The sequence below is a fragment of the Lactuca saligna genome, chromosome 8, assembly GCF_052625555.1.
Source record: "Lactuca saligna cultivar CGN05327 chromosome 8, ASM5262555v1, whole genome shotgun sequence".
NCBI classification, from domain to species: domain Eukaryota; kingdom Viridiplantae; phylum Streptophyta; class Magnoliopsida; order Asterales; family Asteraceae; genus Lactuca; species Lactuca saligna.
Window position 1 is genome coordinate 141,857,455 of NC_136424.1, and position 26,840 is coordinate 141,884,294.

The 26,840-nt window shown below is 38.5% G+C and overlaps 2 protein-coding genes across 2 annotated transcripts; one reads left to right on the forward strand and one right to left on the reverse strand.

Annotated features, from left to right (window-relative positions):
- The first annotated feature begins 429 nt into the window (after positions 1-429).
- On the forward strand, positions 430-1,925 carry LOC145012166 (zinc transporter 3-like). Its single transcript, XM_078970945.1, has 3 exons — positions 430-1,077; positions 1,263-1,412; positions 1,505-1,925. Exons 1-3 carry the CDS (start codon positions 484-486, stop codon positions 1,808-1,810), a joined length of 1,050 nt encoding a protein of 349 aa, XP_078827071.1. The 5' UTR covers positions 430-483; the 3' UTR covers positions 1,811-1,925.
- Positions 1,926-21,285: 19,360 nt separating this feature from the next.
- Positions 21,286-26,341, reverse strand: LOC145009000 (nitrate reductase [NADH]). Its single transcript, XM_078967649.1, has 4 exons — positions 25,214-26,341; positions 24,798-24,938; positions 23,765-23,997; positions 21,286-22,777 (listed from the first exon to the last, which is right to left on the reverse strand). The coding sequence occupies exons 1-4, from the start codon at positions 26,229-26,231 to the stop codon at positions 21,434-21,436; spliced, it is 2,736 nt and encodes a 911-aa protein (XP_078823775.1). The 5' UTR covers positions 26,232-26,341; the 3' UTR covers positions 21,286-21,433.
- Between the last annotated feature and the right edge of the window lie 499 nt (positions 26,342-26,840).

The window sequence follows — 26,840 nt, forward strand, 5'->3', positions numbered from 1 at the left end:
TAAATATTATAGTTTAAGATATAAATGGTATTTTATTATTAAATTGATAAGAAGGATATAATATTCGGATAATAAAAATAGAGATTTAAAACAATGATATAATAATTAAAAAAATTAAAAATAAAGATTTGAATAAATCAAAGATTTTGAAAGTTTACAAAAAAATAAATATAATTTTTAATAATGAAACTTAACAAGTGTTTATTGATTAAACAAACAAAAAAAAAAAAAAAAAAAAAAAAAAAAAAAAAAAAAAAAAAAAAAAGAAGATATATATGTATGCCAATTTTGCAAAACGTTGATATCAATGTAAGATATATGCGGAAAGTGACACACTAAATCGTAATAATGTCGTCATTTTCTGATTTACACTGGTTCTATATATATCAACTCCTCATGTCGTACATTTCCCCATACAACCCCTAAAACCCTACATAATCCTCTCCGTCTTCCCAACGTTAACACCAAATACAGTAATAAGCAATGAATTCTATATGGTTTCTTCTTCTCCTTCTCCTCCTCCCAATCTCCATATATGCAGACTGTTCTTGCGAAGATTCAGGCAACGTAGACGACAACAACAAAATCCAATCTCTCAAATTAAAATTGGTTGCTATCGCTTCAATTCTAGTGGCCGGTGCTTTTGGCGTTTGTGTCCCTTTGTTAGGCAAGAAGTTTGACTCATTACGACCGGAAAGCACGGTGTTCTTGGGTGTCAAATTCTTCGCCTCCGGTGTCATTTTAGCCACCGGTTTTGTTCATGTGTTAGCTGATGCTAATGAGAGTTTGGAAAACCCTTGTTTGGGCGACAAGGCTTGGGGAGATTTTCCGTTGGCTAATTTTGTGGCGATGGTGGCGTGTGTGGTGGTTATGATGGTGGAAACTGCTGCTACCAGTTTGTTTAATAGACATTCTAGTAAGAATGGGGCGGAGGAGCATATCGGAGATGAAGAGAAGCAGAGGGGTCACGTGCATGGCCATACTGGTCATACACATACATCCGATGGCCATGCACATGCCCATATTAAAGATTCTAATTCGTCGGAAGGTTTGCTCCGCCACCGGATTATTTCACAGGTACCACACTAATGCAATCTTTTTCTTTCCTTGGATTTGTCATGTTTTCGTGATATATAATATTTTACTAGTTTTGTAAATGGTTAACTAAAAACTAGTTTTTTTTTTTTTTTAGATTATATTTTTCCTAGCAGATTTTAAGAAACTCAAAAATTTGACTTAAAATTAAACATTGTTGCACGCAGGTGTTGGAAATGGGTATTCTGATACATTCAGTAATAATTGGAATATCATTAGGTGTTTCAGTGAGTCCCAAAACGATAAAACCACTTATTGTTGCCATAAGTTTTCATCAAATGTTCGAAGGCATGGGCCTTGGAAGTTGCATCACTGAGGTAACTGTGATTTTTATATATACACCATTAATTAATTACTCAAGCTCCATGACAAGATTTATTTATAAACTAAGTTCTATATATTTTTGCAGGCAAAGTTCAAGATTCGAACCATAGCAACAATGTCCATATTTTTTTCTGTCACAACTCCAATTGGGATTGCTCTCGGGTTCGGAATCTCTAACACTTATGACGAGAATAGCCACACAGCTCTCATTGTACAAGGTGTTCTCAATGCGGCTTCTGCTGGCATACTAATCTATATGGCACTTGTTGACCTTCTTGCTATGGATTTTCTGAAATTAAAAGTGCAAACAAGTCCAAAGCTGCAAATCTTAGCATTCATGTCTCTTCTATTTGGCTTAGGTTGCATGTCTCTTTTGGCTATTTGGGCATGACTTTCATCTTGAAGATTTTAGTATTAGGTTAGGTAGATTAGATTTTACATAAAGAGGACCTACAAACTACAAAGCATGATTGATATGAAAAAGAAGATACATTCGTACACAATAATTTTTTTTGTTCTACGTAGCAATGACATGTTTTATCTATTTATTTATTTATTTTTGTATATTGTACAACCATTTTGAAACATAAGTTATTATGTATGATGAGAAAGTGTTGTGTATGAATCATCTTAGCATTATTGATGATGATGAGTTTGTGTTTTTTCATTTATGTTGGTGCAAAATCATTAGATTGTGAAGAAAAACAATGTTTTTTGTAAGACAACACAAAGCCCCATATTGATGTTAACGACATCGAATTTCTTGAAGCGGCATCTCGAGATGGATTTGATATCCGTCTAAGTTTTCAACCCCCTAATAGTCCGGATTTGAATGTGTTAGACCTTGGATTCTTTCGAGCAATCCAATCACTTCAAGAGCAAAAGGTTTTGGGTACAATTGATGAGTTGGTTCATGCGGTTGAAACATCTTTTGAAAAAATGGAATCTCAACAACTTAACAATATATTTTTAACTCTACAAACATGTATGCAGGAAATCATAAATGTTCAAGGTGGCAACAATTACCAAATACCGCATATTGGTAAGAATAGGTTGGAACGAGAAGGCAACCTACCACTCCAAATTGAATTTGGCTGCGTAGTTAAAATTTTGATAGACGTTGGTCTTTTGTATTTTGTGTGTTTGTAAGAGTATTGTATTTTGTGATTTGGAAAGTTAAAAAAAAAAATCACAGCAGCCTTAGTCAAGTATCACAACAATTTAAAAAATTGTTTTGGTTTTCTAAAGGAGATACATAGATAATTTTATTGTTTAAAAGTAACTGAGAATTTGATTTTGATAAAAAAAAATTCTAACAAATGTTGCAATAAATTGAAAACGGCAAAAACCAATAACTTGAAAAAGATAATGAAAAGTTAAAAAAATAAATATATAAATAAATAAAAATAACTATTCAGATTGTTTGGAGAAAAACCAACGAATGACAAAAAAAATGTAAAAAGTAAAGAGATTATTTTTTATGCATTTAATATCATTAATAAATGTACTTTTATTAGAAGAGTATTTTGGTAAAGATATTATTTATTTATGGAAATGAACTATCATTTTGGGACATAATAAAAAGGAAAGATGGACTATGAATTTGGAACGAAGGGAGTAAGTAATCTGAAAATATCATTAATAAATGTACTTTTATTAAAAGATGGACTATCGTTTTTGGTCTCTGTCTGATGAACTCGACAAGTTCTAAGATGAACTCGACGATTTGGACCAACTCGACGCGTCCATTCCCTGACTCGACGAGTTCGTTTGTCTGTTGGCAGATTTTTCGGATTTCAACCCTAAATTAGATAAGGATCATTACCTTAAATTGTTCTACTTGTTTAAATTCAAATTTTCTGATGTGGTAATGAATATCCTCATCTAATTGAAAGATAATGGTCAAATTTTAAGATAATGTTCAAAATTATGTTATTAGTTTAATCATTTAAAATTTTATCAAGAAGTTGTGAAAAGTTTCAAATTTTGCCCTCAAGTTTTTGAATTTAAAATTTGATTAAAAGTTTTAATTTTGAAATATTAAATTCTAAAAACCTAGTGTTTTAAAAGTTTAAAATACAACCCTTATACTATTATAATATTAAAAGATTAATATATGTGTGTGTGTGTGTGTATATATATATATATATATATATATATATATATATATGTATGTATGTATAAGATAAATCAGTCTTACCGTTAGTAGGCCTCATTCATGAAGCCGATCAATAAGGGGGTATAAGGAAACTGCCTATAAAATGGCGGTTGAATGGGTGTCCACTCTCACCTACCACTTACTTGATTGGTGGAGGCTCGTTAGCCGAACGGGTAGGATAGAACATTAATTCCTTATTAATAAGTATAACGAATATGATAAAGTAATTAAATATTTTTATAAATTCCCAATCTTAGTTACTTTAGGAAAATGTGAAAATGATGCTAATCCATGAAATTGCACTATGCATAGTGTCAAGTTGTTAGTGGAGCATGTGTGGTTAACCGACACACTAACTTGGACTAACAAGGGTGGCAAAGGGTATCTCGAGAATTACCATAGATCAATGGAGCGTGTGTGGTTATCTGGCACATTGATTAGGTGGTAAACGACATCGAGAGTGCCAAGCTAATTTGAATGGTTATTCACACCGTGTTTGTGATCCTTGGCATCCCAGTCACATACTTGAAGGGCGTAATTGAGATTAAACATGTCATTGAAAAGTTCAATGAATCTCAAAAGAATCTAGGAATTTCATTTCATTTAAAACCTAATTCTTCATTTCTTTTTTCGCGGTGGAATTGGTAAATCATCATTTGCTTACCTTCAAATAATTTGCAATTGGATTACGGCATCCCTCTTCCAAATTGTAAATTATTGTGTTGGGTCCTAGCCTTAATATTTCATTTGGGTGTTATATTAAGGATTCTTTATCTAATCAAAACTTTTGTTCCTTTTTTTTTCAAATGTCTGGCTCCAACAGGGCTTCTAGCCCAAACTCCAACTCCTCAATCTCCTTTTCTCTTTTGAACATTTGTGGGAGGGTCACCTTCGACGGATCCAATTTCAATGATTGGATTCTCAACATTCGAATGGCCCTGCGATACGAGGAGAAATAATACGTCCTCGACAAAGAAATCAAAGAGATAGATGTAACCAAAGCTACTCGTGAACAAATAGCTGAGTATAGGGCTCATGAAAAACACGCGATAAAGGTGTCGTGTAATATGGTAGACACTATCACTCCTGAGTTGCAGTGGTTTTACGAAGACTATTAGCCTTACGACATGTGTCAAGATTTAATGGAAAAGTACCATCAAAGCATGCATCAAGAAAGGTACGAGATTGTCGCCTCACTAATAACAACCAAGATGAAATATGGAGAGTCCATCACAAGCTACTTGCAAAGGATGCAAAGGTATGTGGATCGATTGCTCAAGTTGAATGTCAAATTTGACGAAGAGTTGGTGATTGATATAACCCTACACTATTTACCTCCTTGTTATGATCAGTTCAAGATGACTTATCATATGAACAAGGAGGAAGTCACCTTGAGCAAGATTCAAGGTTCATTGAGAACTATTGAAATTGGACTTAAAGGCAAAGTTGTCGAGTCCACCCATATTGTTGCTGCCCCAGTCCTCACTATAGGACATGGTAAAGGGAAAAAGAGGAAATCTCCCTCTAAGAGTCACAAGGGAGAGTCCCATGATGGATCATATTCAAATGGATCTAAAGCCAAAGTCGGTTCTGCTACTCCCTCATCCGTTCCTAAAGAAGCAACGTGCTTCTAAAGTCACGAGAAGGGGCATTGGAAACGAAGCTACCCGGAATACTTGCAGGACATCAAGGATGGGAAGATAAAGCCCTCCTTCACAGGTATTTATAATATTCAATCTAATAACTCATCACATGCTAGTTCTTGGGTCCTTGATACAGTATGTGGTTTTCACATTTGCTCTGATTTGCAGGGGCTAAGAAGTAGGAATATGGAGCATGGAAGATGAACCTGATAATGGGGAATAGGAAATCGTTGCCTGTCACCAAGATCGAGATTTACTCTTTAGTGCTTAGTAATTGGTTAGGATTAGAGTTTAATGATTGTTGCTACTCGTCAGAAATGATGAGGAATATTATTTCTTCTTATGGTTTGTACAGACAAGGTTTTAGATTTTCATTTAACAATAAAGTTGGTTCTATTAATGATTTTTATAATGGTACTTTATATTTTGAAGCATTTCCTTGTAATGGTGTATATGAAACTGTGATAGTTGTAGATAACTTAGGAAATAATGTGTTGCATATCGATTCGTCTAATCGTTAGACAAGTCATGCTTATGGCATTGTCGTCTTAGACATATTAATAAGAAGCGCATAGCCCAACTCCAAAAGGATGAAGTCTTGGAGTTATTTGACCTAAAGTAAGATGTCACGTGCAAATCTTGTTTACTTAGAAAGATGACTAAATCACCTTTCACTAGTACTTGTGAAAGAGGTGAAGGATTGTTGGATCTCATAAACACAGATGTATATGGGCCCTTCAGATCCACCACAAGGGATGCTAAACGTTTCTATGTAAATTTTACCGACGATTATAGCAGATATAGGTATATCTATTTATCAAGCACAAGTCGGAGACCTTTGAAAAGTTTAAAGAGTTTAAGAAAGAAATGGAGAATCAATTGGGTAGGAAGATAAAGATGTTCAGATATGATAGGGGTGGTGAGTATCTTAGCATCGAGTTTCACGACTATTTTAAGGAATGTGGAATTGTTTCACAACTGATGCCACCTAGAACACCACAGTTCAATGGTGTAACTGAGAGGCGCAATCGAACCTTGTTAGACATGGTTTGTTCCATGATGAGTCCCAACTAAGAAGGTTTCCAAAAACACCTCACGAGATGTGAATATGGAAGGTTCCCTCGTTGGCACATATCAAGGTTTGGGGTTGAGAGGCTTTTGTAAGACGAGAGGCTCACGACAAGCTTGAACCTCGCAGTGAGCTATGTATTTTCATCAGCTACCGACATAAATCTTTTGGATGTCTTTTCTACAAACCTAGTGACAACGTGGTCTTCGTAGCAAGGAGAGGGGTTTTCCGCGAGAGAGAACTCATATGCCAACAAGATAGTGGGAGGCAAATTGATCTTGAAGAGCTTTAAGAGTCAAACGGTGAAGGAACCTCTAACACTAGCACTCAACCTAACGAAGAGATTTATGTTGAACTAGTTGACGATTCCTTACCTATGAGACGTTCTGGTAGAGTTAGTGTTCCACCTGTGTTGTATGGTTTCCATATAACTGCTGAAGGTGATACGTTTATCATTGATAATACATTGATAAATTTGGTTGAACCTAATAACTACAAGGAAGCCATGGCAGGCCCAGAGTCTGCAAAGTGGAAGGATACAATGGACAGCGAAATTTAGTCCATGTATGATAGTCAAGTTTGGAACTTGGTTGACAATGTACTAGGTTGTAAGTTGGTCAGGTATAAGTGGATCTTCAAGAAGAAGACCAACACGGATGGAAAAGTGCACACGTTCAAGGCACGACAGGTTGCGAAGGGATTTACTCAAACCCCAAGGGTTGACTATGATGAGACCTTCTCACTAGTGGCCAAGATCAAGTCTATAAAGGTTATGCTGGCGAAAGCTGCGTTTCATGATTATGAAATATAGCAGATGGATGTCAAAAGTGGTTTCCTTAATGGGAAGTTGGTTGAAGATGTTTACATGTGTCAGCTAGAGGGTTTTGTAGAAGCAAAGTACCCTAATAGAGTGTGCAAGCTTGAGAAATCCATTTATATTAAAGCAAGCATCTCGCAGATGGAATCTTTGTTTCGATGAGAAAGTCAAAGAGTTTGGATTTTTAAGAAGCAGAGATGACTCATGTGTGTATGTCAATGCTAGTGGGAGTATAGTTAGCTTTCTAGTTTTGTATGTTGACGACATATTGATCATAGGAAACGACATCCTAACCTTGCAGGAGGCTAAGTCTTGGCTTGGGAAGTGTTTCGCTTTGAAGGATCTTGGGCAAGCTGCTTACATTCTGGGGACAAGGATTTTGAGAAATAGAAGTAGGAGACTAATAAGACTTAGTCAAAGTACTTACTTGGACAAGGTGTTGAAACGTTTTAGCATGGAGAATTCCAAGAAAGGGGAACTGCCAATCCAAAGCAATACCAAACTGAGTAAGACTTAGAGTTCGAGTACCGATGTCGAGATAGCGGAAATGAGTCGAATGCCATATGCTTCTGCCACTGGCTCGATCATGTATGCTATGACATGTACTCGCCCTGATGTGGCTTTTGTGTTGAGCATGGTTAGATGATATCAAGGGAACTTGGGTAGAGCTCATTGGATAGCAGTTAAGAACATTCTTAAGTACCTACGAAGGACTAAGGATTGGGTTCGTACACTTGGTGGGAGTGATGACTTGAGAGTGATAGGGTATAGTGACACCAACTTTCAGACCGACATAGATAACTTCCGCTCTCAATCGGGCTAGGTATTTACCGTAAATAGAGGAGCAGTTACTTGTAAAAGTTCCAAGTAGGAGACCGTGGCTGATTCAACGTACAAGTTAGAGTACAAAGCAGCTAGCGAAGCGGAGAAGGAGGCAATATGGCTAAAGAACTTCATTGGAGACCTTGTAATTGTACCATCCATAAAGAAGCCTATGGAGATTTTCTGTGATAACGAAGGAGCGGTTGCCTTGACCAAGGAACCAAGGGATCATGGTAGATCTAGAGAGATCGACTGAAAATACCACTTCATCAGACATCGGGTAGAAGGGGGACTCCTCGTAGTCAAGAGGGTATCATTAGAGAAGAATCCAGCAGATCCCCTCACAAAGGGTCTGAGCAAGGTTAAGCACTTACAGTATGTGAGGAACATTGGTCTGAAGAACGATATTAGTTTTAGTGATTAGATAGATGTTTAGAAACTTGTAATAGATAAATGTAATTGACATTTGATGATTAAGTAATGGAGATTTATTTATGAGTAAAAGTTTACTATCTTGTGTCGATTGTTTACAATTGTTTCACTTTTGCATGTTTTACTTCTAGAATAATTGGATTGTTTAAATTATCCACACTCGATCATACTTTGAGAGTAAGTTAAGGTTAGACTGTCATGAATTGGTTTGTAGATTGTCTAAGTGTTTAGACATAGCAAAGTTTTGTTGCAACGTTCATGAGTGCTCTTGAAATAAGATTTGAGTATTGGATTAAACCCACGCTCATATGAATCGCTCATGGAATTTGTCATGAGTGATTGTGGGACGATAATAGCGTATAATCTTTAAACCGAGATATATGAGTTGTTGTTTACGAGTTGGTTGTACATTAATAATGCGTAAACGCATTAGTAACTTGATGTTATAAAACGTGTTGTTTTGTACGATTTGATGAGAAAATAGTACAAGCATATAAATCAAAGTTTATATGTTCCTTATATCCTAGGAGGGTAAAAACGATATCTTGGGCCCCTCGATGATTTTGTGTTGACTTATGTGTCGGGCCCGATCAGGGATGAATTGATGTGTTCAATTAAGTTCTATGTCAAACAAATCAGAAGTCGGGAAACAAACTGTTGGACATTAAGATTTGTCACACCCCCGAACCAGACGGCGGAAACGTCCGAGGGCTGTCCTGACTTAATTGAATACCATAACATTGAATATATATGGAACATAACAACATTCGTCACCATGCATTAATATAGTAAAACCGATAAAGTTTACACGAAGTACATTGTTTAAACATTACATTCCCAAAAATAAATTGTTCGACTCGTTAATAAGTACACTGCAAGCCATCACTGAGTACATTTTTCCTTTGAATCACTGGTTACCTGAGAATACAAGTATTTTGAAAAACGTCAACATGTGAAATGTTGGTGAGTTCATAAGCGGTATTTGAAAAGCAATGTTTTGTATCATTTTGAAAACCACCAGAAAATCTGATATTTTCTGAAAAGTGCTTTTGAAAATGTTTGTGAAGATCCATAGGTATGCTTGTTTGTTTCTATAGCTGTAAGAAAAATATTCATCAAAATTGTGTACATTTTGAAAAACGTGTGTATAGAAAAACCCTAGGATAACCCGATGTTTTCCTAATTCTTTGAATTCCATGAAGTTAAAGATAAAACCGTTGCAGCGCGTGAAGTCATTAATCCCAAGCGACATCGGATTATTTTTGCGCATGATTAATTGCTATAAACACGCGTTACACAAACGACCCGTTTATAACTATACTAACGATCCCGTAGGCGTCGTCCATACTAATCACGTTATCCGACTGCCCTGACTTCGAGTAATCCCACATCCGAAGAGTAAGAGGACACGAAGACCCCGATGACTCCATTAACCGGTTGGGGATAAAAAAAAGGTACGAGGGGCCCTTGACCCGCCTCGCATAAATACCGACTTTACTAGCAATACCATAGGACCCTTGGGGACCAATAGTATAAATGCCATTGAAAGTCCTTTTACGCTGTGTTAGATCATGTAAGACCCAACAACTCGTAAGGTAGAAGTCTTCGGGCCTTAAGATCAGGTCATTGGGCTAGCCAGGCGCAACAAACAAGATTTTACACTTTGGCGCCCAAAGATGGTGCGTAGACGTCTGTGCACTCTCACGTGTGTATTGAATTACCAAATGTTTTCGTGTATGAGTCGAGTTATCATTGTGTTAGTAGTTTCGGATTATTATTGATTCGAGACCGAATCAATTCGTTTAACAACGATTTTTGGTATTGTTGTGTATTGTGTCGGTAGTCGCGGTGCCAATATTTGATCAAGTTGCGTGTATTGAATTAGCCTTGAAAGTTTTCTGTTTTCAGCCCCTCATTGTTTGTAAAATTTACTTTTTCAACCCTCTGATTAAATAACTTTCCGGTTTGGTCCTTAAATCATTTTTCTTGACATTTTAACACCAAAAATTATTGAAATTAATATTTTTCAGCATATTTTTCATTGAAAACAGTTTAAGTTCCTGAAATTGCAGTTTTCTCGGTTATAACCCCTCTTTTTCGCAGTTTTTACAATTTTGGCCCCAATTGGAAATTTTTTGCAACTTTGGTCCTTTTTAAATTTGAAAAGCATTTTAAACCTTTGAAAAGTACTTGTAACACTAGTAGTCCACTGTTTTACAGAAAAACACAATTTTGGCCCTCCAAAATAGAAAATTTCGCATAATGGGCCCTATTGGGCCGAAATTGTCATTATTAGCCCATTAAGCTTGAAATTTATATTTTTAATCCTCCAAATGAGTATATTTCCAGAAAATATTTTATTGAAACTGTTTTGACACTCCTCATCCATCAGAATTCGTGATATGTCATTTTGGGCCCTTTAACCTTATATTTTTAACATGTTATGTCCAAAAATTGAGTTTTTAGCCCAAAGAAGATGTTATTAAGCCATTTAGCTATTTTTCTTGGAACACTTTGTATGTAGAATTATATTTGATGCTAGTATCATTTAACATAAAGTATATCTCGATTTTTAGAGGTTTATGGCTAGATCCAACATCATAAACACACAAAATCACACATATAAGCATAGAAATCATACAAGGCATACAAAACACATATAGATCTACACTTTCACTTGTATTCCCCCCCCCCCCCCCCCCCCCCACAAAACTCATAAAAACAGAAAATAGGGAGTATGAAGCTCACCTTAGGGTGTGATTTCGGTTTTTGAAGAAAAGATGGGAGAAAACTTGGTGGTTTTTGGCCTTAGCACCCTTTTCTTGAAGATCTCGAGTTTGATGTGCTTCTTAGATGAAGAATTTGTGGAAATATCCTCTTAAAAGCTTCCTAAATTTCGAGATTTTGGAGTGGAGAGGGAGGAAGTGTTCTTGAGCGTTCTTGAGAGAGTTGGAGAGATATTTGTGTATGTGTGTATGTGTTTCGGACGAGAGTGAGGGAGGGAAAAGAAGAGAAGTGATCCTTGATGAGATAGGTGCTTGGAAGTATGAGTTCCATGCATGGATATCCAATGAATAAAAATGAGGTGGCAATCCAAAGTCAACTCCTCCTTTATCCTTGGGCTTGGGCCGAAAATAGAGAGGGAAGGAAAGATTTTTGGGCTTTTTGCCTCTAGGCCCAATATTAGAGTTAGTTTGGGTGATCATTGGCCCTTTAAAATCAAATTGTGATTTTTATTTTTTTTATTAAGCTAGATTAGGTTAATTATGGATCAAGACTTTTAATTCATTTCATTCTAGGCCCACAATGGCCCAAAATGTTAAAATAATTGATTGTGGGTCCAATTAGAGCCCAATTAGGGTTCTAAGCCCATGATAGTCCAATTGGAAGCTTATTGGTCCATTTGGGCCCAATAAGGAAGTCCTAGTTCAAAGTGGACCTAAACAAGAACTTCTGGGGTTTCCAATTGTTTGATGACTATTTGTAGTACTTGTATGATGTATTTGATTGAAGTTTTGGATTCACATTAACTTGCATGTATAGATTACATGACACAAAATTTCCAGTGGTGACATCATCCCCCCGTTAGAGGGAATTTCGTCCCGAAATTCTGTTTGAAATCTAGATTTGAGAATGCTAGAATAGGTGAGGGTACTTTTGTTTCATTTGGTCTTCGCGTTCCCACGTGAATTCTGGCCCACGCTTTGCGTTCCACCGTACTTTCACGATCGGGATGCGACTTTGCTTAGTACACTTCACCTCCCTGTCCATGATTTCGATTGGTTCCTCAACGAACAGGAGATTCTCATTGATTTCGATTTCGTCAAGAGGAATGACAAGGGTTTCATCTGATAGGCACTTCTTCAGATTAGAGACATGAAACACGGGGTGTACACCGTTTAGCTCTGCGGGTAGTTGCAGTCTGTAGGCTACCGGACCTATTCGGGCGACGATTTCGAAAGGTCCAATGTATCGTGGGTTCAGTTTTCCCCGTTTTCCAAAACGGATAACTCCTTTCCAGGGTGAGACTTTCAACAGTACTCGATCGCCGACCTGAAATTCTAAGGGCTTTCGCCGTTTGTCGGCGTAGCTCTTTTGTCGGTCACGCGATGCTTGCAATTGAGCTCTGATTTGAATGATCTTTTCTGTGGTTTCACGAATGATCTCCGGTCCCGTTAGTGCCCTGTCCGACGTATGTGTTCTTGCTAGTTGGGTGTCACCTACTTCCGCCCAACATAACGGTGATCTACATTTACGCCCGTACAGTGCTTCGAAAGGAGCCACCTTGATGCTCGAATGATAACTATTGTTATATGAAAACTCGATCAAAGGTAGGTGGGTATCCCAAGACTTCCCAAAGTCTATCACACATGCACGAAGCATGTCTTCAAGCGTTTGAATGGTTCGCTCACTTTGACCGTCCGTTTGTGGGTGATACGCGGTGCTCATGTCGAGATGAGTTCCCATTTCCTTGTGGAGTGATTGCCAAAAGCGCGAAGTGAATCTACTGTCCCTATCTGAGATAATAGACACTGGTACTCCGTGGAGTCTCACGATCTCCCGAATGTACAAATGTGTCAGTCTTTCCATCTTGTAGGTTTCTTTTATAGGCAGGAAATGGGCAGACTTCGTCAGTCGGTCGACTATTACCCATATGGTGTCAAGTCCGTCCGACGTCTTGGGTAGCTTGGTAACGAAATCCATAGAAACCCCCTCCCATTTCTACTCAGGGATTGCCGGTTGCTGTAACAATCTTGAGGGTTTCTGGTATTCCACCTTTACTTTGGCGCACGTAAGGCACTTACTAACGTAGGTCACGATTTCCACCTTCATGTTAGGCTACCAATAGTGTTGTTTAATATCCAAATACATCTTGTTGGAACCGGGATGAATGGAGTATCGTGTCTTGTGGGCTTCCTTCATAACGGCCTCCCTAAATCCTCCGATTTTTGGGACCCAAATACGGTTCATGAAGTAGTATACCCCATTCTCCCTTGTTTCTAGGTTCTTCTCCATCCCGCACAATGCCTCGATAGCTCTATTTTCCGTTTTCATAGCCTCCGATTGGACTGATGCAATTTGAGTGGCCAGATGAGATTGAATGGTTATCGAGAGAGTTTTCGTACGGCGATTAGAGTACTCCTTCCGACTTAATTCATCAGCTACCACGTTGGCCTTGTCTGGGTGGTACTTGATCTCACATTCGTAGTCGTTTAGCAATTCAACCCATCTTCGTTGTCTCATGTTCAACTCCTTCTGGTTCAAGATGTGCTGGAGACTCTTGTGGTCCGTGAAGATGGTGCACTTCGTACCGTACAGGTAGTGCCTCCAAATTTTCAGAGCGAAGACCACGGCTCCCAATTCTAGGTCATGGGTCGTGTAATTTACTTCGTGCATCTTTAGTTGGCGGGACGCGTATGCTACCACTCTTCCACGTTACATGAGAACGCAACCTAAGCCCTGATTCGACGCATCACAGTAGACTACAAAATCTTCTGTTCCTTCAGGTAGAGATAGTACGGGAGCGCTACAGAGAGCTTGCTTCAAGGTTCGAAACGCAATCTCTTGTTTTTCTGTCCATTTGAATGGTACGCCCTTTTGCGTAAGCGAGGTAAGTGGCTTGGCGATCCTAGAGAAGTTTTGAATAAATCTCCTATAGTAGCCTGCTAAACCCAAGAATTGATGAATTTCAGTGGGCGTGGTCGGAGTTGCCCATCCTTCCACGGCTTTGACCTTAGAGGGATCCACATGAATTCCGTCTTGGCTAACGTGGCCTAGGAAGTTCACATTCCGGAGCCAGAACTCACACTTAGAGAGTTTGGCGTAAAGCTTTTCCAATCGCAGAGTTGCTAGGACTTGTCGGAGATGTTGGCCATGCTCTTCTTTTCTTCGAGAATAGACGAGTATGTCATCGATAAACACAATGATGAAGTTGTCAAGGAACGGTCGGCAGATTCGATTCATTAGGTCCATAAATGCGGCAGGTGCATTTGTTAGACCAAAGGGCATTACGAAGAATTCATAATGTCCGTAGCGGGTTCGGAAAGCGGTTTTAGGAATATCCTCTTCCCGGACTTTGAGTTGGTGGTATCCGGACCGTAGATCTATTTTAGAAAAATAACTAGCTCCTTGGAGCTGGTCGAATAGATCATCGATTCGTGGAAGTGGGTAGCGGTTTTTAACAGTGAGTTTATTTAACTCTCTGTAATCGATGCACATTCTAAAAGATCCGTCCTTCTTTTTGACAAAGAGCACTGGAGCTCCCCATGGCGAGTAGCTAGGTCGGATAAATCCCTTGTCCAGAAGCTCACTGAGTTGGCTGGACAATTCCTGCATTTCAACAGGAGCCAACCGATAGGGTGATTTAGCGAGAGGAGTTGCTCCTGGAACGAGGTCCATTCTGAACTCAACCTGTCTCTCTGGGGGTACTCCCGGAAGATCTTCAGGAAATACGTCTGGAAATTCACACGCTACCGGAATATCTTGGATGTTAGTCTCTTCCTTGGTCTTATCCACTATGTGAGCCAAGAATGCCAAGTTGTTCTTTCGTAGATGTTTTTGTGCCTTGATGCACGAGATGAGGCGAAGATTCATGTTGGATTTGTCTCCGTAAATTACCAGGGTTTCGTGATTTGGGAGACGAAGGCGAACGGCCTTCTCGTGGCACATAATCTCAGCATGGTGGGGGCTTAACCAATCCATGCCGATAATCACATCAAAACTCCTAATTGACACTGGCATTAGGTCTATTCGAAAGACGTGTTGGTTAAGGGTTAGGGTACATCCGATGTAGATTTCCCCAGTGGATTCGGTTTTCCCATTGGCCATTTCCACCGTATAGGTTTCATTTAGCTTCTGGGGTTGTTGTTTTATTAAATGTTTAAACTTCTCGCTTACGAAACTTCGCTCTGATCCGGTGTCAAATAAGATGCATGCATAAGTGTGGTTTAGGAGGAACGTACTGGTCACAACTGCGGGGTCCTGAACTGCCTCACCCTGACCCATAGTCAGCATCCTTCCTGCTCCTCTGTTTCCTGAATTGTTGTTGTTAGGGCAATCTCGGCGGAAATGCCCCGTCCTTCCACACCCGAAGCAGGTGTGGCTAGGCCTTGCATTATGGCCGCCGGCATTGGTGTTGTTGTTATTGCGGTGGTTGTTGTTGTTGTTGTTGTGGTTGTTTCCCTGATTTTGATTCTGGGGAGGATAATTCTTGCAGTATCTTGCAGTGTGTCCCCTTCGGTTGCAACTGGTGCAATGGAGTTCCCTGCATTCGCCGTGATGATGGAGACCACACTTATTACATTTGGGAAGATTACCGGAATAGGATCTTGAAGCATTTGAAGCAGCTGAGGCTGGAGCATGTGGTGTGGCTGGAACCGGTGCGGTGACAGTGTTAACTGCCACTATCTGCTGCTTTTTAGAGGTCTCGGGGCCCTAACATCCCTTCCTCTTGTTGGTCTTCCCTTTCTTGCCATCACCCTCCTTTTTCTTCTCAGCCTCCACTGGCTTCTCGCCCTTCTTGTTGTTATGATCATACAGCCTCTTCGCCTATCTCTTCGTGCTGTCAAATGTTTCAGGGTTCGCAGCTATCACATTCCCTTGAATGGGTGATGTTAGTCCCCAGATGAAGCGCTCAATCTTCTTTCCTTCCGATGTGATCATACCTGGGCACAGCAGGGATAGTTCACTAAATCTCGATATGTAGGCATCGATATTCGCATTCTGCACAGTGAGGTTCCATAGCTCTTGCTCTATCTTCTGTATTTCGCCTCGCGGGCAGTACTCAGCCATTAACACCTCTTTCATTTCTGCCCATGGTATAGAGTTGGCTACAGGGAGCGTCATGGCTTCCACGTGTCCGTTCCACCAAGTATGTGCTTGGTCCACAAAAGTGCAGGCTGCGAACTTCACCTTCATCTGTTCAAGGCAATCGCATATCTCGAATACCGATTCCACCTTTTCAATCCATCACTTCAGAGTGATCACCCCTCCAGTGCCGTTGAAAGTTCGTGGTTTAGCGTTTGTGAAGTCCTTGTAGGTACATGTCTTGGTGGGTCCTTGATTCATTCCGTTGTTCGAACTTCCGGCTCCTTGCCCATTGACTCCTCCATTGTTCCCTTGATGAATTTGCGCAATCGCTGCAGTGACTGCTGCAGATACAGCTGCCTGGAACGCGGCTGAGTCAACTTCAGGTGGGGTTGGTCCTGGGTTTCCGCGAGTAGGTCGGAGAGGCATCTTTTTGTCACAAAACGGAAAGATGTTGAGGGTATGTGGTTTCTGTGAGGTCGTGATCCTACTGACTAGGTGCATGGTACGAACTTAAACACTACTACCATTGACCATTCAATCATAATTTCTCAACACATAGCAATTTGTAATATCGTAACAAAACACGTAAAATTTTATTAATATTATCCGCATTTGATACATGAAAATTTTGCTCGTAAGAGCATACATGAGTGACACTAATTCGACAGCATAGCGGCTCTATGAGTAGTGTAGTCACTTAAACATAGAGTCGGAGTACATAGCATAGTTCCTAATGACCTACTATGATAAGTCTATCCCTAACCGTGACGAGCTGCATCCGGAGGTGGTGCCGAGGATGTGGATGCTCCCTGAAGACGAGCCACCAAGCGTTCTGCGTCATGAAGTCGAGACTCCCACCTTACCTGCCTCATGTGAAACTCCCGAAGGACGTCACGCCTCTCCTGTTCCGCACGCTCGACCCTAGTCCACAGCTGGCGTACCTGATCAGCAGTGCCCTGAGCAAGGTCGCCGGTGTCCCGTAATCGTCTCACCATGACCGGTAGGGCTCGGTCGGCCGGTCCTCCATCCCTCAGGTCAAAGAACTCACGTGACATGCCAAACGGGGGTAAGGATTGGGTTCGTACACTTGGTGGGAGTGATGACTTGAGAGTGATAGGGTATAGTGACACCAACTTTCAGACCAACATAGATAACTTCCGCTCTCAATCGGGCTAGGTATTTACCCTAAATAGAGGAGCAGTTACTTGGAAAAGTTCCAAGTAGGAGACCGTGGCTGATTCAACGTACAAGTTAGAGTACAAAGCAGCTAGCGAAGCGGAGAAGGAGGCAATATGGCTGAAGAACTTCATTGGAGACCTTGTAATTGTACCATCCATAAAGAAGCCTATGGAGATTTTCTGTGATAACGAAGGAGCGGTTGCCTTGACCAAGGAACCAAGGGATCATGGTAGATCCAGAGAGATCGACTGAAAATACCACTTCATCAGACATCGGGTAGAAGGGGGACTCCTCGTAGTCAAGAGGGTATCATTAGAGAAGAATCCAGCAGATCCCCTCACAAAGGGTCTGAGCAAGGTTAAGCACTTACAGTATGTGAGGAACATTGGTCTGAAGAACGATATTAGTTTTAATGATTAGATAGATGTTTAGAAACTTGTAATAGATAAATGTAATTGACGTTTGATGATTAAGTAATGGAGATTTATTTATGAGTAAAAGTTTACTATCTTGTGTCGATTGTTTATAATTGTTTCACTTTTGCATGTTTTACTTCCAGAATAATTGGATTGTTCAAATCATCCACACTCGATCATACTTTGAGAGTAAGTTAAGGTTAGACTGTCATGAATTGGTTTGTAGATTGTCTAAGTGTTTAGACATAGCAAAGTTTTGTTGCAACGTTCATGAGTGCTCTTGAAATAAGATTTGAGTATTGGATTAAACCCACGCTCATATGAATCGCTCATGGAATTTGTCACGAGTGATTGTGGGACGATAATAGCGTATAATCTTTAAACCGAGATATATGAGTTGTTGTTTACGAGTTGGTTGTATATTAATAATACGTAAACGCATTAGTAACTTGATGTTATAAAACGTGTTGTTTTGTACGATTTGATGAGAAAATAGTACAAGCATATAAATCAAAGTTTATATGTTTCTTATATCCTAGGAGGGTAAAAACGATATCTTGGGCCCCTCGATGATTTTGTGTTGACTTATGTGTCGGGCCCGATTAGGGATGAATTGATGTGTTCAATTAAGTTCTACGTCAAACAAATCAGAAGTCGGGAAACAAACTGTTGGACATTAAGATTGATTATGTTCCATGTCTTTATCCACACGATATATTGCAGAACGGTGGATTATGTGATCCCTTATCTAAAGGATGCTTCATTAACTAGGTCAAAGTTCGATAATGGCTTTTAAGAGCCACGATTGCTAATCAAATTTTGAAGTCATATTTTCAGTTATAGTTATTAGACTTATCCAAGTGGGAGACGGTTGGATTAGGTGTCTAAGTCCATAACTATAATTGGTATGTACTTGATTTGATAGTACCATGGTCCTTTTGGGTTGCCTTCACCATAGCAACTGGACATAATGAATTTTGGAATAAGAGGTTATTTAATGGTTTATTAATATATTATAATAATAATATATTAATTGAGAAATCATATTATTTAATTAGTATTGATCAGAAATTAATTTAGTGATCAAAAGAAACTAATTAAAAGAATGGGGACTGATTATGTAATCACTGATAGTTATAGTTTGGGTTAATGGATCCTATTGATAAGGAGTGGATGAAAATCTATGGGAAGCCCATAGAGTTTTCGTCCAAGGCCTATCATATGGGGGTCTGTGGATTACTTAGGGCCTAAGCAAGGGAATTAGGGTTTCCAGTTGAAAACCCTAATTCCCTTAACTATAAAAGGAACCCTAATGCTCATGAAATCGGCCACTAGATTCCTTAGAAGAAACCCTAGCCTATTTCATACTCCTTCTCCCTCATTCTTTACTTGTGGTGTTTGTAACTCCATTAGAGGTGGAACGCTTGGGGCACTAGGCTTTTGAAGCTCAAGGAATTGAAGTGAGTATTGCTTGTTACTACTAGCTAACAAGAAAGGTATTCATCTAAACCCTAATATGATTAGATTTCGTTCTATTGTATGCTAGATTAGGGTTTTGCTTTGGAAAGGTAATTTTCATGTATAACTTGAGAAAAACCTAGATCCAAAGCAAATAGGGTTGCATGTGCACCATAGGAATGTCGTATTGCTTAAAACCCATCAACAATGACATCACGCCATATTCCTCTATTATCATTTCTAAACCGCCCCACCACTTAGCAAGTAAAGCATAGTTGAACGCTCTGAGACTACTAGTGCCTAAGCCAGCATTGGCTCTCGAGTTAAGAACTTTCTTCTAGGCAGTCTAAGGAATTTTATTTTTATCTGAAGAACCACCCCAAAAAACATACACATGATACTCTTAAGGCGGTTAATAACACCACTTGGAGCGTTAAAAAGTGAGAACAAGTATGAACGCATGGCACTGAAAACCGCCTTGCAAAGAACAAGCCTACCCCCAAAGGAAAGATTTCGAGCTTTCCAATTTGAGGGCTTATTGTTAAATTTATCGTTTAAGGACACCCATTTTGATTTTTGGCTCATATATATTAGATCCAACGGTGTACCAAGGTATATGAAAGGAAACTCAACAACACTACAATTTAACCAATTCTCCATATCACCAATTTGAGTGTTACTAACACCAGTCCCATAAACCTTGCTTTTTGAAAGATTAACTTTGAGGTCAGAGGCAAGATAAAAACACCTCAGGATCCTCAAAAGATTAAAAGCATTCTCCTTTGACCACTCTCCCAAAAAATAACATCATCCACATATTGAAAAAGAGAGATGGTGAGTCCACTGTTCGCAAGAGTTTCCCCTTTATATATTCCTTTTTCCATGGCATTTGATAGAGCAATCTTTAAATCTTCGACAACAATGATAAATAAGAAAGAGGGGGGAGGATATCTTTGTCTAACTCCCCTTTGAAGCTTGAACTTCTTAGTGGGATTTCTATAAACAAGGACAAAAACTTTAGCCGGGTTTAAATAAGAAAATAACCATTTAATCCACTAATTATCAAACCCCATGAGATGAATAATGTTGTCTAAAAACTTCCAACTAATGCTGTCAGAAGACTTATCGAAATCAACTTTGAAGATGAACATTTGTTTTTTCCTCTTTCTAGCCCAAGTGATGACTTCATTAACGACAAGTGGTCCATCAAGAGTGTTCATATCATGAACGTAAGTCGATTGTTCTTAACTAATGACCGTGCTTATTACATTCTTAAGCCGATCAGCAAGAACTTTTGAAATAATTTTATAAATAGAACTGATGAAGTTTATCAGCCGATGATCCCCAATACTAAAGGGGTCTTTAACTTTCAGAACCAATGTGATGAATGAGGCGTTGCTTCCAGGATTGATAATCGCATACTCCTGAATATTTCATGGCTTCAAAAATGTGCGGACTATGTTTAATACTTAGTCTCTGAAATGGTTTGTGATAACCCTCTTAGAATTTTTGACAACTTATTTGATTGTTAAAAACTTTTGGATTCTTTCCACTTTGTTTAAAATGGTTTTGAAAACCTATTGAAGTCGTTCAGAATCACTATTTCAAACTAGTCAATATAAATAAGTACACGTAGTGTTTTAGCTTTCCATTCCATAATTGTTTACTTGTACAATTAGGATTCATATTATTATAAAGAGAAGTAAGATTATTGCTTTGATAACATTAGCTGATCATTAAACCAGTTTTAATGAATTACAGGTTAATTAATTACTTTTTTTTTTGGAACGGCATATACCAAGCGGAAACCCTTCCGCCTTTTACAACGGAAGTCCGGGTTCGAACTCCTTTACATTGCAAACTCTTACCCTTTTTAATGAGATTCCAAAGGAAAATTCCCCATTAGTGACCACCAATAGGAGTCGAACTCCCCACCTTGCCCTTCAATGGTTATAAACATAAAATATTTGTGTGTTTATATTTGTTGGGGCTATTTGAATTATGGATGAGTGAGTGACGGAGGGGGGAGAGTGAGAGACTTGGTTTAATAGGATAACTTAAAAGACACTTAAATTATTATGTTTTCTATTAATAAGTTCCCTCGAAGAGAAACATGATTACAAATACAAGTATATGTACATATATGACCTTTTTCTTATTTTTGAAATAAAAATTTAACCGACCTCCAATATAACAATGCAACATGAACTTCTAAAACACCAACAAAGAATTCTTGATATCATAACCCATCTTTTCTAAATTAGGATTGATTGCGAACTGAATCATGGGTGGTGGTCCACAAGCCAAAGCCAATGTATCTTCAGAAACCTCCGGAATATGTTCTCTCATGATATCCTCAGTGATGAACCCTTCACTATATTTCCACCCTTCTCTTATCGACTTAGCAACAACATACCACACCTTCACCCTATCTCCGTACTTATCTGCCCATGCATCAAGTTCTTCCCTCAACAATATATCATCTTCTGTACGATTTGCATACACCACATACATCTCTGTATCATCCTCCGGATCCTTCAAGATCGCTTGCATCACTTGATATATTGGTGTGATCCCCGTTCCTCCTGCAAACATGGCCAATTTCCTAGCAAACTTTTGTTTGCCATGAACTGAAAACGTCCCCCTTCCCATGTACTCAATGTGACCCAATGGACCTTTGATTTCCAATGAAGAACCTATTTCCATTGACTCTAGATATTGCGACATGATTCCTCCATTAGGAAACTTAGGTTCCACACCTTTGAAGTAGATTTTAACTAGCAACTCGAAGTAGCCAACTTCATCAATGGTGCTTGTTGGTGTGTATGCCCTCATACAAAGCTTATCATCAACGGTGGCGCATACAAAGATGTGTTTCCCTACCGGTAACCCAAGAACTTGTTCCGGTGATGGGAGAGCAAACCGGAATAGCCTCACGTCATGAGAAACAGATGTTTTTGAAACAAGTTTGCATGGGATCTTTTCACGAGGGACTAAGGCTACGTTTCTTGTGGGCGTAATTTCTTTGATTGTGGCTAAATGTGACGTGATGTAATTAGTGGCACCATGGACGGAGTTATTTGGTGATGATGCAGCAGAATCCGAACTGTAACCCATCGTTATGAGCTCACCGATTCTGTACTCTTCCAACAGTTTCTTGGCTTTGTCTGAATGGATTGCATCAAACTCTTCGGTGCAATCAGTTCCGGCATTGATGAGTATGCTGTCACTGCCACCTGGATGATCTTTAAGGAATGAAGTGCAGTCGTAGATGTGGCCATGGACGACGATCCATGCAGAGTCAGCGGAGTTGTGTTTCTTGACTTCGGACATGGTGAAGGTTAAAGATGTGGTGTTCATGAATGGAGATGATACACTCTTCTTGAGAGTTGGGTGTGCTAATTCTGTTGAAATTTCAAGGTGTTTCTCACGCGCCATCCATCCACCGGACTGGTTTCCTGGTTGCGTTGGGTGCTCGAAGACAATGCCGATCTCGCCTTTATGTGGTTTGCACATGTTGGTTTTCACTCGGAACCAACAGTTGTTCATCATACCCTGCATAAATTTAATGTAATTATTAGCTATTTTGCGTGATGAATGAAATATGTTGTTAACTTAATTTTGATATTTGTTTGGCTTCAAACATGGATTTAAGTATAAACCGACAAAATCCAGAATAATATGTATATTTCATTAATTTATGATATATATTTCATCATTTTTTATTTAAATATCTAAGTATTTTTTTTCTTGATTGAGCTATTAAGACTTGTTAATATTATAATAAAAATATATTGACAGTTTGGTTACGAAATTGACATAATAATGAAAATACCTTTATCTTCTGTATTTTACTTTTATGTAAACCTTATACAATGGAAAAATAATTTTAGCGTATTAAAAGAATCTAATGCTTTAATAAGTGTAGTAGAATACATTATGATTTTCTTGTTTTTCTTTTAATGATGAGATTGTAAGTGTGTTTATTTAATTGTTTGATGATTATTAAAAGATAATACCGTAGTTAATGCTCTACACGTATATATAATTCGGATTTGGCACAAAACAATTTATGGGGTGTACAATGAAGATGCTATTATGCTAAAGAACCAAGTCAAAAAGGAAACCTTTAAAAGAGGAAAACGAAAAGGTCATCCTAAGACCAACCACAAATATCTCGTGACGACATACAATTCCAATGATGTAATAATATAACGAATCCTATCTATTTATTTACTATTTTTAGTGTAAAAAAAGATAATGGTCGACAAGTACATCCTATGTCCTATGTATGCATATATAAACAACAAAAAAATATATATTAATCAAGATGTGAACTCCACATTTAAAAAACAATTAGAGAGCCTTAACTATAAAAAAATAGTAAAGTATCTTCATTATCTTGCTACTTTAATTTGTTTCAAACACAATATTATGTTTTGTAGTGTATAATCTTTAATATTTTTTATTCATTTTGTATATATTAATTAAACTCAAAAAGAAATATAAATATATGATGAAAAAGTAGAGTAAGTAGGTTACCATTAGATTCCAAATAAGCTTGTCTGGTTGGGTGTTGAGGGTCTCATCCCATGCTCGTACCGCTATCTCTTTGGCACCAAGAAGGTCCAAAACTTCAACTTCTAGCGACCAAAAACACCAACACCAATATTTGGCGTATCTTGTTGGCTTTTCTTTATGATCCAATGTACAAACGTTCCAAGTCTCTCCTCCATCCATTGTTACTTCGACACGTGTCACTTTCTTTCCACCTCCTGTGAAACAACCAATTTAATTTACTTACTTAATTAATTAAAGTCAATCCTATATATCCTAAACCCTTGGAGGCTGGAGACTAATATATTGTTTGACTTTTCAAATTAATATATTAAGTCATCTTGTCTACGATGTTTTAACTTAAAGCGTGTTTTGTTTTTGCTTATGAAAAAAAAGGGAAAAAATCTATATAGAGGTGCTACTTAATTTAGTAGTCTACCACTTGGTGCTCTTAAAAATAGAATTAGTTATTAGTGCTATAAGTACCCAAATTAGAATAATCAACTAGTTAATAGATTAACTAAGTCAAAATATTCCTTTTATCACGAAAAGTAGTATTTGAAACTTGCAAGTTGTCATCCCCATGTGAAGTGTGCTTTTTACTGTAGAAACAGTATTTATAAATTCAGTGTCCATTAAACAAAGTTTTATTATTTAATTATTTCTTAAAATATCTTTTAATTAATTTAAAAAACATAAAAATTAGAATAAACTAAAGTTAACAAACTAAAATCAAGATTACTAAATACAAAGTATATGGTGGCCCGAGGCTATAAAAAACAATTGATGTCTTATTATTTGTATAAAACGTAATATAAAACTAAAGTAGATGTGATTCTTTTGTGAACGTAACAAGTGGTAATTATTGAATAATTCAAACACGGAATCTCATTGAATATATTTTAATGCGACATTAGAAATTTCGTATATTTTACTTGAGTGTATTTTTAAAGGGAAAAGTAATATCGAAATGTCAAGTGAGAGATTAAAAAACAAAACAATAATTTAAATTTATTACCTGAATATGCATAGCCTCTCAAGGTGTAAGGTCTTTGAGTAGTCCATGAATTTATAGGCAAAATCTCTTCGTGACAAGGTGTTGTAATCACCGAGTTTATGTTGAGCTCGTTGATGATGTATTCTGGCTTATACCACCAACCTAATTCATATCAAAATCATAATCAAATTAATAATCAAAATCATAAAATAAATGATTTATTGATATTGATATGCATGAATTTATGACAAACTCATCAGAAACTGATTCTATATGGATCATTAATTTTAGAGCCAGAAATGTACGTCATCTTACTGACGTGACAGACTCATATGATATTCACATTCATATTCACAAACATCATCATCATCTTTTTCAAGATGTGATACAAAGATGGGTATTAAGATACGTATAAAAATACTGTATATATGAATTACCTTCGGAGTTGGCTAACTCCGCATCCACATGCGACGGCAGCACACGGTTGTCTTTGAAGTGGTAATAATTCTCCGACTCCGGCGTCGTTACTATGATCCGCTTCAACCACTTCACCATCCTTCCACCGATGCATCCCGGAATAATCATCCTCACCGGGAATCCATGATCAGGCAACAACTTTTCCCCGTTTTGCATGTAAGCCAATATGATATCCCTCGCCGGATCCATTGCAACCTCAATCTTTATGCTGGTCCCGTATTTAGAACCACCGCCGCCGGGGAGATCCTCCGCCCCCTCGAAGCACACATTGAGCGCGCCTTTCTTCCGACTGTAAATCCCACATCTTTTCAAGATGCTCACCAATGGCACCCCTTTCCAAACTGAAGTCGATATCCCGGCAGCACCCCAGTTGAACCCTATGGTTTGTTTTGTCAGATTCTGCTCTTTCCGGCGGTTTCCGGCGCAGACTAACGACACCGGAAACTCCCTGCTGGGAAACTCGTTTACAAGCTGAGCCATACTGAAACGCGCAGGTCGTTTAACCAAACCGCATATCTCCACCGTCCAATCCTCCCAAGTGGCGTTCGGAACCGGACCATGGTTGCGGACGTAATGAAGAGGAGCAGGGGTGATGAACCCATGTTGCATGAGCTTAGTCAAAGGTGGCTCGGAGTTGAACGGGTGTTTTCCGGTGAGTCGAACCATCGATGGGTTGCGCTCGATCCATTGATCCGCAGTGCCCTGATCTCTTGAATCAAAAACGGAGCTTTCCAACTCGGAGTTGGACTTTTTAATGGCATCACGATAGTGTCCTTCATCTTCCTCATCCTCACTAGAATCGTAAGTCTCAGGGGGGAGCTTCTTAGGCGTCATAAACTCTCTAGCAGCAGCGGGATAGTTGTATCCACGGATGGGTGAATCAGAACGCCGGTGGTTAGGACTGAAGGAACGAACAACACCAGCGGCAGAACCACCAAGTTCGTGGCGGAACTGGCGGTTTTCGACGGAGGCCGCCATAGTTTTTGTTGGGAAAAGCTTGGATTTAGTTGTTCAGCTTCCCAGTTGCTGGTGTATCCAATGTGCTGAGGAAAGTGAGACACAAGGTTGCCTTAATCAACACTCATACGTGTGTGTATATATATACAATGGAGGAAACCATGTACTAGTAATATAAAATCCGGGGGATTTATTTATTGTAAATAAATAGTGACGTAAAAATGAGAGACATTTATTTAAATGAAAAACAAATAATATTTACAGATCCACATCTTGTGAAAGAGGGAGACGTGTGGACGTTGGGAGTTTAAAGCAGCCTTTGGGAGAAAAAGGAGGTAAATAAATGAGCGAGCCACAGCTAGAATTGGGGATGCAACCACTTGAAGTTGAGAAAAACAAAAAACAAATATTAGGGGGGAAAAGATTGACGGAGACCACATATGGTGTAACAGTACTAGATTGCATTTCCAACCTTTCTGCCACCTTTTGACTCTAAATACAAAAGGGTTACACTGATTAAAACAATATTGAGAAAGTTACAAATATGTCAATTTTTTTTTTTTTTTTTTTGAAAAATTACTAATCTAATCAATTTTAATGACTTTTTATTTTGACAAAACTTTAAAAATG